General features: G+C 43.6%; 1 protein-coding gene across 1 annotated transcript in view; it reads right to left on the bottom strand.

Annotated features, from left to right (window-relative positions):
• Positions 1–4,055: 4,055 nt before the first annotated feature.
• Positions 4,056–14,975, bottom strand: part of FAM81B (family with sequence similarity 81 member B) — a 35,152-nt gene continuing 24,232 nt past the window's right edge. Inside the window, exons 5-8 of the mRNA XM_065046552.1 lie at positions 14,079–14,185; positions 10,623–10,758; positions 7,301–7,496; positions 4,056–4,981 (exon numbers count right to left, since the gene is read on the bottom strand). Coding sequence (XP_064902624.1) covers positions 4,875–4,981; positions 7,301–7,496; positions 10,623–10,758; positions 14,079–14,185 — 546 coding nt within the window. The 3' untranslated portion in view covers positions 4,056–4,874. The remainder of the gene's footprint in view (positions 4,982–7,300; positions 7,497–10,622; positions 10,759–14,078; positions 14,186–14,975) is intronic.

Genomic DNA, 14,975 nt, shown 5'->3' with positions numbered 1-14,975 from the left:
CAAGAGTCACGATAGCTGCCCATTTCCTGGCTTAGAGTTTCTTAAAATCACTGTTAGAGAAGTTCCTTTTCCCTAGGTTTCCCGCAGCAGAGACTCAGGCGTGGGTTCCAGGAATTCTTCTAAAATAAACAATTTATTGCAAGGTGCAGCGCAGAGCAGCTCGAGCCGGTGCCTCCTGCACAGGGACCCCAGCAGAAAACCCTTGGACAATTCACCCCATCCCGGCCTGCACCCCCGTGTGCCACTGGGCCAAGCGCAGAATTGGAGTCTGGGCTCTCCCATTCTTCACCGGTCTGTTCATCTTCGTCAGGCGGGCTGTCAAGTAACGTTCTGGCCGTCACCGGCTGTTTCTCACCTGCAGCTGGAGAAGACAAGTTCTTGGTAACAGCCAAAACGTTCTTCTGTCAGACACTGTTCTGTTCTTATCCCCAGGACGCTGCTCCCCTTGGCTCCTCTCTTGAAGACTCTGAGGCCTTTTTTACTTAACGAAGCAGAAAGTTCAAAGGTTCACAGCTTGCAGAAGTTATGCTGAGCAAACTCACTTATGCTGAGGGAATTCTATGTAAGCAGTTTCTAACCAAGTTCTGTAGGAAGCAGCGTAGCCAATAATTCAATAAACTCAGGCGGTCTGTGCCCCAACAAAACCCTCTGTCCACCAGATCATACAGTGGCTCGTACGATCCCCTGTTGCAGAGGAGAAGGGGCACTTCGAGGGAGACGGCTCTGTTGTGGTTAAAGAAAGACAGACGTCGAGCGCAGGGGTGTGGGACACACATCTCCACGACCAGCCGTGCTCAGTGATCCGTGGAGAGTGGGTGAGGGCCACCAGCATCGCTGTCACCTCAAAGAAGAGAACAGCCCTCGGTAGGCTGGGGTTCCGACTGCGGAGGTGAGTGCAAACCTCCCTGAATGGCAAGAATCCCTCCTTGTCTCCCACACTTTCCTTCTCCCACCCATCTCAATGCAAAATACCTTCCTTAAAAAGACTTTTCAGGGTAAATTTAGATCCATTGTGGTTCCCTTCACAGCCTGCTGTCACATAGTCTTGAACTATCAGTAACTGCAAATATTAAAAGGGAATATTGCGAAAGCCAGACTCGTGACTCTCAAGACGAGCTGTAACTTTTTTTAGCTTGCTGCTATTAAAAGCCTGGAAAGAAGTTGCAGCCTATAGTTCGTATCTTTGGCGCATGGTCTTGATATTTGTGCCTCCTACTCTGGTGGTGGGAGAGGCATCATCACATCTGACGGCAGCTTGGGAAGCAGCTGCCTGTCCCGTTAATGCGTTAGGCAGAAATCCTTCTATGTTAGTCTTAGCCTATAGCTGGTTCCACACTAAAGTACTAACATCTAGGAGAAAAATTACAGCAGGTGAAAGGAGCCGGGTAGGAAACTATCAACTGTGAACTCTCTGTGTCCTAAAGAAAAATAGCACAGTGTTTTTTCACTTTGGAAGAATGTGAAGTTACTTTTAGTGTGATCAGTGATGAACTCCTTGGACAAGATAATTATACAGCACGAAGTTGTATTACATACCCTGTAGGAAAAAAATAAAAATAAAAGTACATTTTGCTACCCCTTACTCAGTGAAAAGTGCTCAGGAAACAGGAGTTTAAATTTAAGCATCTGCAGAATCCAACAGTATGAGGTAAAAATCTAGCTCTCCTCATTTTTTAACAATGCATATCCTCTACAAAATCAGCACTTGTGGAAAATGTGCTGTAACTTTGAAAAAAACAGAAAATTCACGCCGGTTGAGACAGACCCGTATTTTACACCAGTGTAGAGCTCAGCTTTAGAATGCAAAGTGCTGTACAAAGGCACATAAGCACCATTGCGTTGGGGAGCTGAGAGTTGGTTATAGATTTTGCTGCCTGGGAACTCATAAGTTCAGCTGCTATTGCTGTGAAGGGGGAAAAGCAAACATCCCCCGCTGTAATTTGTTTTATTACATTGGTTTGTGCCAAAGGCAGAATGGAACAAGTTCTAACGAATTTCAAGGTAAAACTCTTTTACTACTTCGGATATGAATTATTTTATATGCTTCTTGCATTTTCTTTCATACACACATGAGACAATGGCTTGCCTCTGAGATATTTATTTATTTGGGTCATGCCTGTTCATCTCATTCTCTGTATTTCCTGGATTGGATTTCTACTCAATTTTTGAGCTGCTCTCAAAATGGTATTACAAAGCATGGTATTACAGATGTGTGTTCTTCTTTCTTCCCAATACCTTTGTTTGATGCCTTTTATATGCAACAAACCAAAACAAAGCGCACACACACACACACAACAAAACAAAACAAAAAAACCCGACCAGCCAAACAAAAAAAAACAAACAAAACCAACACCACAACAGAGATATAACCTCCCTGATAATGGTTTTAACGCTGCACGAATGCACCTTTGCAAGGAAAAGTACATCCCTAATCCTGCAGCTCAATTAGATATCGTCCTGGATGTCTAGAGTTTACTTTCCCTTCCCTCCCAGTTAATTTCCTTTCTACTCATTTAAAGTTAAATAACTTTTAGATTTAGTGTGTTCTCAGGGGAGAGAGAGGGATCATTTTGAGTTTGGTTGCAGCGTGGAGTGATAAATACTGAGATAACTCCTTTATGCACTGAGGTCACTCAAACAGCAGCAACATTCCAAATATACATTCATGTGTGACCCAAATTTATAATTAGGCTCTCAGACCCTTCTGGTATAATTATACCAATCAGTGCATAGATAAAGCAGCATTTGGTTGCACTGTACTACCATGTGAAAGGAGGGATGGATGGATGGATGTGTAGATGGATGGATGGATGGATGGATGGATGGATGGATGGATGGATGTGTAGATGGATGGGTGGATGGAGATGGATGGATGGATGGATGGATGGATGGATGTGTAGATGGATGGGTGGATGGAGATGGATGGATGGATGGATGGATGGATGTATGTCTAGATGGACGGGTGGGTGGGTGGATGGATGGATGGATGGATGGATAGATACATGCATAAGTAGATGGACAGGAAATGTGCAGCAATACCTCTGTACTTTCTCTTTTCAGGGTTGTATTCTGAAGGTTTTCCTGGGTTGTTTTCTTATTTTTCTGACACCATGTGCTTTTAGAAACTCACTCATCAATAACCTTCTATTTCACCTTTTTACTGTTGCTCAGTACAGTGAGAACTGTGACATCCCAGATGTGGAGGCAGATCCACAAGCTGCACTATCTGCTGCTCCACCAGCAGCCATGGACATGGGCAAGAAATGTCACGAGTGCCCAAAAGGAGCCAGAGAGACAGTTTGTGAGGCCACCCTCAACCCCAAATGTCTCGCTGTGACTGCGCTAATGGGCTGCACAGGGCAGTGCTGGAGTCACCATCCCTGGAGGGTTGGACAGACAGAGATGAGGTTCTCAGGGCATGGGGCAGTGCTGGGGGTGGAGAATGGTTGGACTTGATGATCTTAAAAGTCTTTTCCAACCAAAACAATTCCATGATCCTACAACTTTAAGTCTACAGTGAAGGCAGAACACCCTGTGATGAACAGAACACACAGTGAGACCAAAATACAGATTCAGAGTCACTCAGAAACTGCTGCACCATGTCGGGAATTCACTGTTGCTGATTTCCAGCTGCTTGTAGGGAATGTGGTGAACACGGATCTGACCCAAAAATGGGTGTGAGGCCGGGAGCCCTTCCCAAGGAGCTCGCAGAAAGGTTGTCTGCAGTAGGGTGGCTGTTCTTCATCTTTTACAAGACCTGAGTGACTTCTAGAGCTTTTTACATCTAAACCTGCCCAAGTTTCTGCCTGCAGGAGCGAGGTGATTAATTGCTGCAGCAGCGTTCCCTGCTGTCCACATCGACTCGGTTTCACACTGCTTGGGTCTGGTTCTTGGAAAAGCCACCTGCAATCCATGGCTTGGGAAACCTGCTTTTCTGAAGAGCAAGAAGCACAACAGATTGAGGTAGGGATTATTGGAGGAGGATTCTCTGAGCCCTCTTAAATTTGGACTTTCTGAAAAACAAATGTACTGTAAAAATTCAGGTTTCCGTTGCAATTGCATTGTCACCTCCTTTTTTGACCTCCCTGCTAAAGTACTCATGCTAGCTTCTGTTGGGGAAACCGTATGAGTCTATTGCCCTACCCGCAGGGTTTTCCTCCTTATTTCTAGATCAGTCTTCTTGTTTGTTGAAGCAAAACAAAACCCACAGTGTCTGATACATTATTTAGTGTTCTAATGCAAATCCACACTTTTATTTAGTCAAACAGAGAAGACGAGAAATAAACCTCCTTAGAAATGAATCTGCTAATAGTTAACTAGCTTTTTGTCACCTGTACCAAATTTATTAGCTACTTCTAATGATTCAGTGACTTACAATAGATCCAAATCAGGCATCAGTAGATATTTTATACCATTTTTCATAATGCTATTGTGACATACACCTCATGTGCGACTGCAAGAATTTACTAGACCTGATCTCAACAGTTACACCAATCTAAAACCAGTGTAGCTTATGTCAGGACTGGGCGAACCACACTTAACAACTAAGTGCTGATTTTCTTAAAGTCCTTAAAATAATATGAATACTTTTGTATTAAATCACTCGTAGCTTTTTAAGTCGGTCCTTTAACTTCTGTAGTGAAGTATTCTGTAGTAAAATTGGTGTGAAAAATGACTGTTGGTGTCAAGAGACCTGTTATTTTTGTGGCTGCACAGTATCATAAATAGCAATAACATCCTTTGTGGACAGGGGAGAACAAAATCAGGTGTGTTTAAAGACTCCTTTCTTTAACCCAATGCCGCTTCTCACTGGAGAGCATCTGCAAGAGCTGACAAAGCTTGTTCTTGGTGTTCACTCTTCTAGGAGGTCACTTTCATTGTATCTTTTTCATGTCTTTTTGAATCTTCTTTTTTTCAAGTTTCAGCTTTGTGTTTTGTATTTGCTTAAGCAGCTCCAGAGACTCCTGAAGGGCTTGGAATCCTGGTAGAAAATAGGAACAATTAATTAGGTAGTGGTTGTTCTCGATACATTAGAAGACCCTTCTTTTTCTTTGCAAAGGTTTCTGACCCATGATAAATACAGAGTACATTAAATATACTTTTTTTCCATCATTTTACTGAATACCATATCATGCATTAGCAGCTTGGGTTGTAAGCTCCTTGCTATAAGAATCCTATCTTCCAATACATTGGACAATATATAAAGCATAAATACACATAGCAGTAAACTGCAGTTGACACCAGATTTGTGATGTGGAGTAAAGAAAATGCTGTTTGCCTTTAAAACCAAAGTTATTGCTGGCTTCGTAGCATTTTGTTCTCCCATTAAGCACTGGCGTTTTTTGTTTGGTTTGGGCTTTTTTTAAGTCCACAGTCCTAATTTTGAATCAGAGACTCTGTGTTCCCATCGGATTCTGACACTTGCTCTGCAGTTTGCCCACCAGAGAGTGAGGTTAGTGCCATGGATCTCCAGAGTTATATCAAATGTAAACAGGAATTACACTTCATCTGAGATGGATGTTGGTTTGTCCTGCACTTCTGTGAGAATGGGAGCTCAGCTTCACCAGCTGTTGGTATTTGTAGGTGTAGAAAAAGAAAGAAATGGGAGCATGCAGACAGACTTTTTTCCAAAATGGAGCTACAGACTACCTGAAGCACATTTTTTAAACCAATGTACAGTAAAATATTGTCAATGAAGACTGGAAAAATAGAATTGTGAGCTGCTGTTACCTAGCTATTACAGTAGCTCTTCACAATTGTCCAGCATGTCACATATGTTAACTTATTAGCAAGCAACCAGCCTCACAGTGGATTGATTAATTCATTCTCTTCCTCTATTTTCTTTTTCTTTTTTTTTCCCCCTCTGAAGGTGTTCATTGTAACGTGGCATCTGATTACATGTTTTTTCTTTTTGGAATGGTTGTTTAATATAGATTAAATTTGTCACTTCTTCACTTAATATTCAACCAAAACACTGCATACTGCTTAGAATTTTGTGAGTTCTGGGCACGTCTCAGATTTCCAAGATTCCGATCTGTGCTGAAACACACACAGCCCAGAGGCTTCCTCTCTCCCCCTTTTTGGGGACAGCCCCTACCAGGGGACTGCGATGGCAAAGAGAAATCCCTGGACTTGGGTTTGAACATGTGCACACCCAAAGTTCGCTATAAATGGATCTCTTCTGTTGCCTGTTTCTGCAAGTGGGAATTTGGAGCTAAGAACCCTCTCAGCATCGGAATCTAGAATTCTGGCTCCTCTTAGCTGCTGCTTTCCCTGAGATGCTCTCTTGTGCTCACTCAGATTGTCTTGGAGACAGCCAAGAATTCCCCTCTCAAGATGCACGAAGACCTGAGCTATTTAGAGCTTGGTTTGCCTTGGAGCAGGTGGGCTGTGGATCATGAGGGAGTCAGAGCTGAAGTAAAGAACTGGGGTCCTCGATCACAGACGGCTTGGAAGACGAGAACCAGATGCTTGAGTTTGAAGTGAGAACATGTAAGATGTGAATCCCTCGGGTAACAACTTTCAGCCATCTGTTCCCTTGGAGAGAGGGATGAGTGATTCTTGTTTCTTTGATGTGTCCATTACCAGCTGCAAGTGGAGGCTGTTTTGATAAATTAGGTTTGAGTGACGAAGGGTGGGTTACAGTGGGCAAATCTTCCCTGTGCTCGGTGCCAGGCGAAAGCCTTTCTCATTGCTGCTGAAAGTCAGATCATCGCAAATGGGTACTGTAATGTAGTTCGTGCTCTGTGAGCTACATCGATGTGACTGTCCCCATAAGACGTAGCTGCCGTGTGTTCAGCGATGTTACCTGACTGCTTCCCATCTCACTCCCACCACGTACAGCGTGTGCCGGGCAGCTGTAGCTCATCCAGATGCCTCTTTCTGCAGCTACTGCTAATTGAGAATGGGGAGTGAAGGGTGGAAATGGCACAAAACCATCAAGCACAGTCACAGCCTCAGGATCTGTGCAGAACGGAACAACCTGTGCCTCCACGTGGAGGTTAGTGACCTTGCTAACAGGAGAAATACTCTAAAACATCAGGAAAACAGGTTCTGAAATTGCCTTTTAAATTATCCTGCCTTGAGATTCTTAGGAAGCAAAAGCAACCTGCGTGAAAATCTCATGCAGGCTGTTTGTAAAGACAAGCGGGTAACCCTTACACATCTGCAAATGGGGTTTGGGAGAGAGAAATAGTCATTTCAATGTCTTTCTGTCTTTACTGGGAAGTATTTTCTGAAGCAGGAAGTTGCGGTAGATATTTATTTAAAAAAAAAATAATGTGTGAAAGCCCCTCCTCACCTGATCTGTATTCGTTTTGGATCTCCTCAAGCTCCTTCCAGATCTGTCTTTCAAACCTGGTGATTCTGGCCTGCAGGTTTTTTTCATCACTTTTCATCTGGTTCTTCTGCTTCTCATATTTCTGTGGTTTATCTATTTGTTCTAGCTTTAGCGACAGAAGTAGGAGCTTTTCTTCTACTCTTTTTTCTGTTCTTTCCTTTAAATACATAACACAGGGACATTTTAAATATGCCCATATTAACCTGCCTTCTGCCAATCTTGTGTTCGGTCAGTCTTGACTCCTAATCCCATGCCTGACTGAATAAATGCAGGGGAGGTCTGGTACCCCAGGGGATGTGTCTGTCCTCCCTTCTACAACCAACAAAATAAACTGGGAAACTGGGCCTGGGCTGGTACAAAGGTACTTTTAAAATTGTTGTTATTTTATTTGTTTATTCATTTAAACCCAGTGATTTGTCATGCAAGCCTGCGAACTCTGACAGCGCGTTTCAGGTTGCCTTTGCGTGCCCATTCAAGCCCAAGCTTCCTGACCTAAGGGGTGCAATGCAGTGGTATAAACCCAGCTCAGCTGCTGGCATCGGTGAGGCTGAGCCCAGTAAGAGCTGTCCTAACTGAGGGGTGACCAGCAGTGCTCTCTCTCTTCTGAGCTCAGAACAAGTCTTGGAGGCAACTGCTCCTGCTCAGACCTGAGCTGAGCACCTGCCCACCCCTTCCTTGGTCTTCAGGTTTCACTGAGTCCTCTGGTCAACTCTTTATTTGACCATCAGTCTGGTCAAATCTGATCAATATGATCAAAATTGGGGTTGTTCAGCTGGAGAACAGAAGCTCCGGGGAGAACATATTGTGGCTTTTATGCACTTAAAAGTGGCGCATGAGAAAGATGGGACAGACTTTTGAGCAGGGCCTGTTGTGACAGGACAAGGGCTGATGGTTTAAACTAAAGGAGGGAGATTCAGGCTGGACATGAGGAAGAAATTGTTGTCCTGAGGGTGGTGAGAGCCTGTGCCAGGTACCCAGAGAGGTGGTGGATGAACCATCCCTGAGACATCCCAGGCCAGGCTGGACGGGGCTCTGAGCACCCTGAGCTGCTGAAGATGTCCCTGTCATGGCAGGGGAACTGGGGGGCTGGGAAGGTCCTTCAACACAAACCATCTGTGATTCTATGAAAACCATCCAACCTTCTCTCGCCCTTGCAGCCCAAGGGAGACCTGTGGGCCCCAGGCAGTGGCTCTGCCTCCCAAGGAAGGTGTTTGCAAACCCAGCAGAGCTGTCTGAACCTAAACAGAGTTCAACGAGGTGGTGGAACATGCTCTGACTTTGCAAATGTTGCCGTGTAGTGCAGGTGGCTGGACAAGTGCACTCCTGGTACAGATTTAAGCTCGTCCCCAGCTGCTTTTCTCCAGCATTGATGCTGAGGTTTCCTTCAGCACCCAGGAGCTGATCTGAGCTTCCACCAAGATGACATCCAGATGACCACCATGCATGCTCTGTGTACATGTATGCATACATAGAAAAACAAACGCACACCTTACTCAACCTATTTAAGAAGGCTTTGAAAGCTTTAGCTCCTGTTAATGCTGCCTTTTTTGGTACAGCATTCTCCCCTGGGGGAGAGTAGCTGCATATATCGGTGTGTTTTCTGCAACATAATCACAGAAACTGTTAGTGGAGGAAAGGAATTCAAACAGCAGCTTTGAGATAGCAGCTGATGGTTTTGGTATCTTCCTGGCTGCACTACGTGTTGGTTGATTGAGTACAAGAGGTCATCGTCAGGCTGGATAAATGGAGATTAAAGCTCAAGAGCATTTTAGTTCCAAACGTCTGAATCTGGTGTTTGATCAGCAGTGCTAAGACAAGGTGATGGTGTTTCAATCGCTTTTGAAGGCTGAAGTGGAATGAGCTGCACACAGCAAAGCAGGAAAAGCTTTAAAAGCTGTGAAGGAATTAATTAGAAGGTATTGGTCCTGTGCCAAGCACTAACTGCTGCTGTGGAAGCGAAACAACATGTTTTAACACACTGACCACAGAGTGGTGAGGGTTGGTCTGTGTTTAAAACCATGCAGAATTTGCACAGACAGTCCCTTTGTTTTCTGAGCTTATCAATGGATGAAACTGGGTGGTGTTCAGTGCTGGCACCGGTAAGCCCTTTGGGAAAAGACCCTGTCACTGTTGGGTACATCAGGGTTATGCAGATGTGAAGCGGTGCCATTATCAGGGAAGATTTTGTTTCCTGGGATCATAGAATCATAGAATCATAGAATGCTAGGGATTGGAAGGGACCTGGAAAGATCATCTAGTCCAATCCCCCCATGGAGCAGGAACACCCAGATGAGGTTACACAGGAAGGTGTCCAGGCGGGTTGGAATGTCTGCACAGAAGGAGACTCCACAACCCCCTGGGCAGCCTGTTCCAGGCTCTGCCACCCTCACCAGGAACAAGTTTCTTCTCAAATTTGAGTGGAACCTCCTGTGTTCCAGTTTGCACCCATTGCCCCTTGTCCTGTCACTGGTTGTCACCAGAAGAGCCTGGCTCCATCCTCCTGACACTCCCCCTTTCCATATTGATCCCCAGGAATGAGTCCCCCCTCAGTGTCCTCTTGTCCAGCTCCAGAGCCCCAGCTCCCTCAGCCTTTCCTCACACGGGAGGTGCTCCACTCCCTTCAGCATCTTTGTTGCCCTACGCTGGACTCTCTCCAGCAGTTTCCTGTACTGCTGGAACTGAGGATGCCCAGAATGTTGTGAGATCTCCATCCTCAGCAACAAAAATCACTCAGGTGAGACCCAAGTGTGGGACCACGGTGGGTCCGTGGATTCCCTGATGGAGGGCATGAGAACACAAATTAGCCTTGAAGATATTAAGGCCTACTCGTGAGAAAGATGGGAGTAAAGGAGTATCCGAAGATGTTCAGGATGTACCCGTGAGAGAGAAGGGAGTAGAAGAGTAACATTGATGATAGCAAAACTAGCCAATGAGATGTTACTGCTGTAACTTGTAACCAATAGTGAAGAGACACATGAATTGGTAGAACTGTATAAAAATGCACTTGTGGCAATAAACGGCATCTACTACTTTCATCGTGGAAGAACTTGGTTTATGTCATTTGTCAGTCTCAACCACGACACTCAAGCCCTGACTTTGCTGTTGGTCCTGGTTGAGAGAGCGGTTGAACCCTTCCAAAATAAATTAATCTACAATTACGTGATTTCCATAACTCATAGTTTTTCTGGCTGGCATCCGGTTTTGTGTTAGATCTCGGGTTTTGAGTGCGTGATTTGGCACCTGGAGGTGATGTGCCCTGGTTGGGTGTCCCCGAAGGTCTTACCAGTCTCTCCTTCACCACGTCCAGCAGCTGCTGCCTGCTCTGGGCTTGATCTTCTTCAGACCGTGTCAACTGCGCTTCCGTCCACTTCCGATGAGTCTGTATCTGATCCCTGAAGTCACTCAGAATACTTGTCAACCTAAAATTAGCATTATTTTTTTTGGTAACAAGACTAAGTCTTAGTCAGTTTTATGGAGGAGTCCTGAGTCACTTGAGTAAAACGTTTAAATTACTCCAAATTTCCCAAGTAGCTTTCTAACAAGCCCTAAGCTCGATTATTTTACTAATCCTTACCTTGAAGGTTGTACCTACGTGCCAAAATCTGATTTCTGCAGTTTGGTCTATGCTAAGAAAATATCTGAGGGCTGAAAAGTGTTAATTTCCTACTTGAATTAACTCTGTTTGAAGTTGATTAAAAAAGCACAATATCCCATTGAATATTGACTGCGCTGCTGGACATCGGGGAGAGCAGCAAAATGGCTTGTAGTTTTATCTCTAAGGATTAAAAAAAATAAATTATAACTAAAAGATTGCAAACAAAAGGAGAATGCACATTTGCCTCTGAGGCATCAGTTGGATGGAAATGTGAAAGCTGAGCCAGAGAGAACAGACCAACAGCACCCAGAGGAGATGGGAACCGCGGGCGAGGGCGGCGAACAAACGCTGCTCCACTCAAATCTGCAGGAAAACATCGAGTTACAGCGAACTATGTGGTCTGGGTTTTGCTTTTCTTGTCCTGCAGCAGGTAATTTACCACGTGAACATTACAAACTGTAAACACAGGTCCAAGCTGTGGTCATACATGTAAATGTTCATGCTTATAGATGACTTGACTGTAAGAGTGTCATGAAAAATTTTGATGTAATTGTATTTATTTCTTACGTGTGCTTTCATTAAAGCAATGATTACTTTAAACTTGCTTGGGCCTCAGGGTACAAATCAACAGGTAAAGAGCAAGATTTTAGAACTGGACTTAATACTTGCAGCACTTCTAATATTTAATATCACTTTCCTAAAGGGTGTTGGAGTGAAAGCATCTTTTATACGCTGTGATTAACGACAGCTTTGTGTCAGTCTAATGAAGTGATAATTTCCAGCAGCAGTTGCTGTAGATGTGGTTAAAAAATAAATTAAAGATAGCAAAATCTCTCTAAGTGATACGTTGTTGCAGTTTGCTGTAGAGAGTGTCCTTTCAAGATCTTCTATACAAGTAGCCTTGTTAGGTCAGCTTATCGCTCTTACTCTTTTTAGTTCAAAACCAAACCTCGTGTAGCTGGCAGCTGGAATTTGACTTTGCTCCGATTTCTCCAAAGCTGGAAAATGGGGAAATACTTAAAAATAAATTGTGTGAGACTGTATTTGAGCAACTTAGAAAGGACCTGGCAACCAGTCCAAGTGTGGCTTGGGATGAACGGGAAGAAATAATTACTTCAGAAATAATTAGCACAACATTTAAAAAGGTCGTTTAGTGAATACTGAAAATGTGATGAGCCACACCGGCAGTTACACGAGGTTACACAGCTCATGTGGTTCAGATAAAATTGCAATAATTGTGTATGAAGGGTGAAAACCCCACAAACTGAGGCCAGCGTGTGACAATGGCTGGGACACAACTCCTGAGGGACACGCCTGGTAGTGGCAGGATCATTTTTAATAGTACGATCATTATTATCAGTACTAATAATACATAATAGTTACAATTACAACGTAATTTCTTATTGATAACAAAACAGTTCCGTGTTTTACTCTGCTTGAAACTTCCTTTGGGGCAGATGATTTACCACCGTCTTTAGCCCAGCAAAGTCCTGAAATATTGACAAGGGGACAGCCGTGGATATTTAATAAAAGCAAACTCAGGTAGTGCTACAATAAATTTTTATATGTGAAAATAGACTGATTGGCAATTGAATTGGCTTTGTGCAGTTGAATACAACTATTACGGGTGGAAGAATAAGCACGATTCCCATGAAATCCTGAAATATGTTTAAAATCCATCCAGTTTTCAGTAACAATATCAGTTTGTACATTTACAGTTCAAGTTCCAGGGTGCGGTCAGAGGTGACTGGAACCCACACAGCTGAAAAGTTAACTCGGGGCTTTAAAGACGGTTTAAATATGTCAAGATTTATATGGAAGCCCCAGTCTGTTCCACAAGCTAGATTTTACTTCAGCTCTGTAAAAGGAATGCATAAACCTGGTAGACTTTTAAAGGAGCAATATAAAAGGAGACAGACATTTCCCAAAGGGCCCGCTGTTTTCATTAATTTTATATTAACAGGAATAGAATGTGAACATTTAGTAAATAAGAATTTTGGCTTTTATGTTGGATAGACAACGGCAGCACATCTCAGTGTCTTGAAAGCCACCTCTTCTCAGGTTTCCTATTTCTGATGGCAATTTCAGTCAGGTCTCATTAACTCTTGAGAAACTCAGCATTTACTTTAATTCAGTTTTCAAATTTCTGTCTTTTCTGGCATTGTTCCATTTCCCTCCCCTCTTGTTTCGGTTCCATTTCTTGTGCCTTTTGTATCGTCTCGATCTCCACTGCTCACTGCTCTTTGTCTCCCTGTTCTTCCTTTTTCCCAGTTTTAGTTCTTTGCTGTTATTTCTCTATTCACCCCCATTTCTTTTCTGGTTCTCTTGATGAGAACTTTCTGCTGTTTAAAGTTCTAGCCCTTTTTTTACCTCTGAATACAATTCAGATAGAATCCTTATTAAAATAAATCTTTATTCAACTACTTCACCATTTTAAAGACGGGAAGCTGTTGCCTTTGAAATATTGTTATTGCAGGATTATTATAATTACATTTTAAATTATTTGTGCTGCCTCTGCTATTCAATGCCGCGCTGTTTTGCATTGTTCTGAATACGGATGCCAGATACTTTTGTTCGTTTCATCCTTCCCTCTCTAAAACTCATCAAGATTAAAATGGCACCCTGAAAGTACTTCTGCAGCTAGAACAGGAAAATTACATTGATTGCAGAAGCAAGAAACTAATCACAAATCTATGGTCATATGAGGCTCTGCAGCTGCTTTCGCCTCGTGCCCAAGTTTCTTCATCACCAGCACCCTGGTGGTCTCATAAATGGGCAGAGTGCAAGTGCATAAAGAAAATGTCTTGTTTTGCGTACTAGGCAAGTCACCAATTAGTCCCAATTATAATGGTAAATAGCATTTTGTATTTCATGCCTTTCTTTTAAGTATAAAAAGTTAATTGGTATCATACCTTTCTTCTTACAGGGTGGCATTTAGCGCCCCATTTTAACAATTAGCTCGCAAGACAATATACTTTCATTATGTATTTTCATTATTTTATGGCATAGATTTTCATTAACCTTCTCTCAGTGTTTTGAATGGATGCTAATTATCGGGTTTGTTTTGCTGTTTCATGGCAACCTGTTCATCACACTAAAGCATTCAGGGTGAATTATCATAATGAAAAACCCTCCATCACCTACTTGAAATCCAGAAGCTGCAATTCGTGATGTTGATCTCCCTGGACTGTCTTTAAAGTCAAGCTTTGATCAGAGTTGGAAGCCTCTATCTTGCCTAATAGCTGCATTACCTAATGAGAATTCAACAGAGAATGCCTTTATGAGCCACACTGAGCACTTACATTTAAATACACATTATGATTGCAAGACAAAACGAAAAAACAGCTATCGAGGAACAGCTACACAAAAATGAAATTTTCTCCCAAATAATTAAATGCGGTAAACCTGAATATTGAGCTCAGAGTCACCAAGACCTGCTGGACTCAAAGGCTTTGTTGATTCAGGCTTCGCTGTTACACACATGGGCAAGGAATGAGCTTGTTAATTAAACAAGACACTGGGCACCATTTAAACCTGCCCAGGGGTGTCCAGAACCACGGGACGAATACCTGAAAGCACAGACAAGTTCCAAATGTTGACTGTCCAGCACCTCATGGGATCCCAAGAAGTGTGAAGAGAATCACAGATGGTTTGTGTTGCAGGGCCCTCCCCAGCTCCCCAGTCCCCCTGCCATGACAGGGACATCTTCAGCAGCTCAGGGTGCTCAGAGCCCCGTCCAGCCTGGCCTGGGATGTCTCCAGGGATGGTTCATCCACCACCTCTCTGGGTACCTGGCACAGGCTCTCACCACCCTCAGGACAACAATTTCTTCCTCATGTCCGGCCTGAATCTCCCTCCTTTAGTTTAAACCATCAGCCCTTGTCCTGTCACAACAGGCCCTGCTCAAAAGTCTGTCCCATCTTTCTCATGGCCCCTTTTAAGCACTGAAAGGTGCACTAAGGTGTCTCGGAGCTTCTCTTCTCCAGTGAACACCCCAGCTCTCTCACCTGTCCCCAGCAGAGCTGTTCCAGCCTCGGGTCA

The sequence above is a fragment of the Columba livia genome, chromosome Z (assembly GCF_036013475.1).
Source record: "Columba livia isolate bColLiv1 breed racing homer chromosome Z, bColLiv1.pat.W.v2, whole genome shotgun sequence".
Classification (NCBI taxonomy): domain Eukaryota; kingdom Metazoa; phylum Chordata; class Aves; order Columbiformes; family Columbidae; genus Columba; species Columba livia.
The sequence above is the reverse complement of the archived record's forward strand: the minus strand, read 5'-3'. Positions and strand labels throughout refer to the sequence as shown.